At 44.7% G+C, this 5603-nt stretch overlaps 1 protein-coding gene across 1 annotated transcript; it reads left to right on the top strand.

Moving 5' to 3' along the window:
• Nucleotides 1-1746: 1746 nt before the first annotated feature.
• LOC147711559 (uncharacterized) lies at nucleotides 1747-3900 on the top strand. The gene has a single exon (XM_086919502.1). It carries the CDS (start codon nucleotides 1747-1749, stop codon nucleotides 3898-3900), a length of 2154 nt encoding a protein of 717 aa, XP_086775628.1.
• Nucleotides 3901-5603: the final 1703 nt, after the last annotated feature.

Raw genomic sequence — 5603 nt, 5'->3', positions numbered from 1 at the left:
AGCAGCCATCAAGTACTGCCTGAAGGATCTGGACTCTTGGACGGCAAATAACTGCCTCAAATTGAAAGGCAGAAAAACAGAGATTCTAGTTGTGGGAAAATCCCCCTCCATTTGGTCCTCAGCATAGTGGCCACATACTTTGGGTCTTACTCCTACCCCTGAAAAGGAAGTTAAAAACCTAGGAATCTGGCAGGATTCTACTCTTTCCTTTGAGACACACACTAGGAAGGTTGCAGGGAAGTGCTTTGGAATTCTCAAAATGTTGAGAAAACTTTGGATATCCTCCCTACTTCAGCCAGGAAATCCTGATCCATGCCCTTGTAACATCCCAACTGGACTATGGAAATGAACGCTGTATGTAATTACATTCTAAATGGTAATTCTATCCCGCTCTCTTGGCATGGTGCAATTATTATACCTATCTTCAAAAAGGGGGACAGAGAAAACCCCTCAAATTACGGACCGATCCGTCTTCTGGAACACACCCACAAATAATTCTGTAGGCTAGTGTTGTTTAAACTCAATGACTGGATGGATGAGAACTTCATCCTAGAAGAGGCGCAAGCCGGGTTTAGACCCAAGATTAGCACACTGAACCAGGTTCTCCGCTTCAAGGTGATAACCTGGAAATATGTCACCTTGAAGCGTGACCATCTATATGCCGCGTTTATAGATTTAAGGGCGGCATTTAACCTGCTCCCAAGGGACCACTCGATGGGAGGTATTGGATGGCTATGGGATCCCTCCAGACCTACTTAGGATTCTGAGAGTTTTACATAAAAGTACCTATGCCAAGGTCAGATGAAATAATGGTGTGGATTTGTCAGATAAATTCGAAATTAATCAAGGGGTTCCACAAGGGGGTGTCTTTGCTCCGACCCTCTTTAGTCTCTTCATTAATGGAGCAGTAAGTAGACTGCAAAATTGCAAACATGATGCCCCTAAATTAGCAGGTGTGTCAATGCTCATTTTGATGTTTGCCGATGAAACTTTGCTAATTTTACACACTCCAATGGGACTGCAATGTCAACTAAACGCCTTTGTTTCACTTTTTGAAGTCATATCTATCAACCCCCATAGAACATCTAGAGGTAACATGTATATTGAGGGGTCTGCCGTGAAAAAGTTCCGCTTCTGCTACTGCTGCATAGAAAATACTTTTAAAACATTCTTAAATTACTTCAACTTTACAAACCTATAAAACCTAATGCTGATAATCTGTTGGAAAAGAAAATTTATTGGATGTATGTCGTTACAGGACGGAGTCCAAGATGGCGGAGTGAGGACTCTGCTGTGCGGCAGACCGAGAGCTCTCTCCTCCACACTTGTATCAGCGGGTCACCAGAGCCTCTAAACCCCTAAGATTTAAGATTGAAAGTGGGGAAAAACTTGGAAATCTAATGAATGTGTTCACGGTGAGGAAGTAATCGGAAAGAGGAGAGACGAGACGAGAGAAGAGAGACGAGAGACGAGAGACGAGAGTCGGAACGGATCGGACCTGACTAACTGAATCGGACTGGCATAGCGGCATTGCAGCCGCTCCCTTCTACTAACAACTCTCCCGGGTCAGCTCTTCAGCGCTATCCACAGCCTGCTCTCACCGGATGATTGATGCTGTGGCTGTCTACGACTATCTGGCGAGCGGTTAGGGGCTGGTTTGTGAACCGGCTCGCTCGACCAAGTATCGACTTGTTTGGTCTGCCGGCGGCGTTCAAGACGCGGAGTGCAACTGTTTCACCAAGAGCCATGTCACCCAAACATCCTCCGCGCACAACGTGGAATACCAAAACCTCCACAACAGCAGCAGCAGAGGCGGCCGCCCTGCCTACGTCTACAGCCCCAGCCTCTGTCCCTTTGGTCACCACGGCAGTGGTGACAGTAGAAGATACATCGACGGGGGGAGCTGAGAAAGCTGAGAAAGCGGCAGCGAATGTAGCAGTGGCAGCGCTGGCTGCTCCGGCCCAAGGAGACACGGACCTTCTTCAAAAGGCTGCTATCTTGAAGGGGAGCGATAGGAAGGCGACAGGTAAGACGATCCTGCGCCCTCCTCTATTGTTGAACTGCGGGACAATTCCTAAAATGGCACAGAAAGGTGCAGACATCACTGATGGTGCTAATTCCGGGGTGGCTTCGGGGGAGGTGCAGGACCCCCCGTTGAACACCAGGACACAAACCATTCTTATAGCATCAAATGGCGAAAGGGAAATACAGGCTGCCTCACACTCCTCATCAGGGCTATGTATGGATAAAGCCTCTTCCCCCAAAGAAGATGGGGCAGTAGCACCTACCCAACCTACTATGCTAATGGATAATACAAATCATGATGATTTTGCTCTATCAGCTCTCTCAGGCACATCTTCTACCCTCACTGAAGGCAGAGAGACCCGGGAGACCTTAGAAAGCCTTGAGGCAACTGAAGGATTAAAGGTGGCAAATGGGGGGTCACACTCATTAAATATTTCCACGACACTACCGGATGCTTTAGTCATCCCCTTGACTATCAACCCCAAGGCTGTAGCTACATCTCTGAGGTTGGAAGGCCCAACAGACACAGGCAATGGCATAATAGAAGAAAACAGCGGTCCTGTAATGTGCCTAATGGGTAATTCTTGTTCGGAACAGGCCTTGGAAATGACTGAGGAACACCTCTCCTTTGAGGACTGTGATGATGATACAGAGGAGGAATTGGAAAAGGCTACGAATAAGTCCTTGAGTAGGCTACCTCCACAGAGACGCAGAGGTAAAGCCAAGACAATCCACAAGAAGAGAGGGAGAGTTTTGTCTAACCTGGCTACAGGAGCAGCTCCCTTGATTACTAAAAAAATGGTCACCGACAAGAGCCCACTAAGAAAGTGGATTGAGGCCAAGGGGTTAGTCAAGAGCATGACTTTAAGGCTTTCAGGGGGCAGCCCTTCAGATAATGAGACGCTACATGCCCCCGTAATAGGGTCTTCTATGACGCAAACTCCCAGCCATGTCCCTTCTGAGCTAACCGCAGGGGAAAAAGATTTCCTATTAACTGCCACAGCCTCTAATCTACCGATATCTGTGGATATAGATACTGACTTAAATAAATCCTTTGTTGAAAATACAAACACAAACTCAACGGAAGAGATCAGGTCGGGAAATACTGGCCACCCCCAACTGGACACTATATTAAAACTTTTGATAAGTCAAAAGGTAGAATCAGAAGCGCACTATCAGCAACTGAAAAGTGACAATGTAAGACTGCAAACCTCTATAACTGATCTAACCTCTATACTTAAGGGCGTTACACAGGAGATAATAGAGCTCCAGCAGCGCACAGTCGTGGTTGAAGAAGGAACCCAAAGGTTAGATGCCACTGTGGGGCGCCACGATGCAGAATTAACTCAACTCCAAGGGAAAGTTGAGCACCTGGAAAACCGACAAAGGAGATCCAACCTTAAAATCTACGGAATCCCGGAAGGGCTAGAGGGATCCGATCCAAGGGCTTTCATGGTGAAACTTTTGCCTCGCGCCTTCCCGGATCTCTCAGACTGGGATTGGGACTCCCAAATACAAAGAGCACACCGACTTCCACTTGGCCTTAAACGTCAGAATAGTAAATTCCCACGCCCATTCTTAATACATTTTGGTAACTTTCTGCTCCGACAAGCTGTGTGGCAAAAAGCTAAGCCTAATACCCCAATAACTATCGACAACCTTACCATCTTCACTCGTTCAGATCTTAGTAAAACTACGCTGGACAAAAGATGGGAAATGCGAAAATTAATCGACCCAATCAATAAATTGGGAGGCCTAGCATATCTACAAGAACCCGCCCGACTTAAAGTGATTATGAAAGGGCGCACAAACTTCTTTAGTGATGTACGGGAGGCACAGACATTTCTTGCCAGCGTCAACAGAAGTAAAGACTGAAGGAAAGAGAGGGGGTTAATCTCTCTCTCTGCATATGCGATATAGAAACACTAGATAAATAGAAATGGGATTATGAAGGGGCACGGGGAACACGGAGAACAGGGGAACTCGAGATCTAGGTGGGGCACTGAAAAACACTTAATCACTTAATTTTAACTCTACTATTTAGCATTGCGAGACTGTACTGGATGTATAATACACCCAAATATAACACGCCACCTCGAGGTTAACATCAGTGGTGATGAGGCAATACTAATAGTCGGCGTTCCAGTGGGAGGGGGGAAGGGCCATCGGTCCACTGCTGCAGGCGCTGCCTCATCAACGGCAGCAGTAGGTAAGGGGGGGAGGGGGGGAGGTCTTCGCAGACAGGGGAGGGTGTGGGAGAGTTGGGAAGGTGGAGGGAGGGTTGGGGGAAAAATGAAAAAAAATATTTTCAACCTGGTAGAAAGACTTGATTTGAGATTTATGTTTGTAAAATATATTCTTTATTTGGAACTACTCATGATAAAAGAGAAAAAACGAAGTATTTGGATTAACAGAAATAATGGAACGAATGCTGATTATCGACACTACATCTTACATTAGAGATGCATAATATTAAATGTTTGGCATGGAATGTCTCAGGGTTGAACCACAAACGTAAAAGACGCTTAGTTGCAGAAGAACTAAGATTATACAACCCCCACTTAGTATTCTTGTCAGAAACCCATATCATAGATAAAGATAAGAAATTGCTAAGCCAATTGGGCTTTGAGATGATAACCAACTCGGCTGTTGCTTCCCCTACAAGAGGGGTTGCTATACTGAAAGACAGAAGGTTTAAGGCAGAAATAATTAAAACAACTTGTGACAAATGGGGCAGGTGGGCAATTACTCAACTCTGTTTTAACAATGTGAAGCTTGTAGCCTGTGTTGTCTATGGGCCTAACAAAGAAGATCCCAGAATATTCGAACAGTTAAATATAGCTTTATTAGACTGGGAGGGAGAAGTAATAATTATGGGTGACTTCAATTGCATTCTAAACTGTCAAACGGATACTACACGTCCGGGTAATTACAAACAAATGCCCAAAACTAGAACATCTATCTTAGATCTATGTAAGCTACACAATGTCAGAGATGTATGGAGTTCTCTATACCCAAACTCTCCTGGTTACACATACTATTCAGGACCCCACAGGCTATGTTCACGTTTAGATATGGCTTTTGTTTCAGATTCACTGATGAAATCCACATCAATGGTAATATATCCACGTATAACATCTAATCACAACCCCATTATGATCGAATTCACTACCTCTTTGAACCGTAAACCCCCGAGACCTTTTACATTTCCCAGGAATTTAATATCAAATGCGACTTTCATCTCGCAACTAAAACAACATATCACAGAATTTTTGACTATTAATAGAAACACTGCTTCATGCTTAACAGTATGGGATACATGCAAAGCCAGTATTCGAGGGTTTACGCAAACATTTGTCTTGAAACAGACCACGAAAGATACAATATAATTCTGCCCTGACTTCTGAAATCGCTTCCGAGGAAACAAAGCTAGTACAAGCTTTAAGAGACAACTTATCCACTCTGGAAATTAGTGCAAATCTTAGCCAGCTAAAATGTAAAACTAAAGAAATACTTCTAAAAAAAAGAAGCGCACAGATCCATAAATATAAATTCTCGCAATATGAGGGTGGAGATAA

This window comes from Lissotriton vulgaris, chromosome 5 (assembly GCF_964263255.1).
Source record: "Lissotriton vulgaris chromosome 5, aLisVul1.2, whole genome shotgun sequence".
Lineage (NCBI taxonomy): Eukaryota > Metazoa > Chordata > Amphibia > Caudata > Salamandridae > Lissotriton > Lissotriton vulgaris.
The sequence above is the reverse complement of the archived record's forward strand: the minus strand, read 5'-3'. Positions and strand labels throughout refer to the sequence as shown.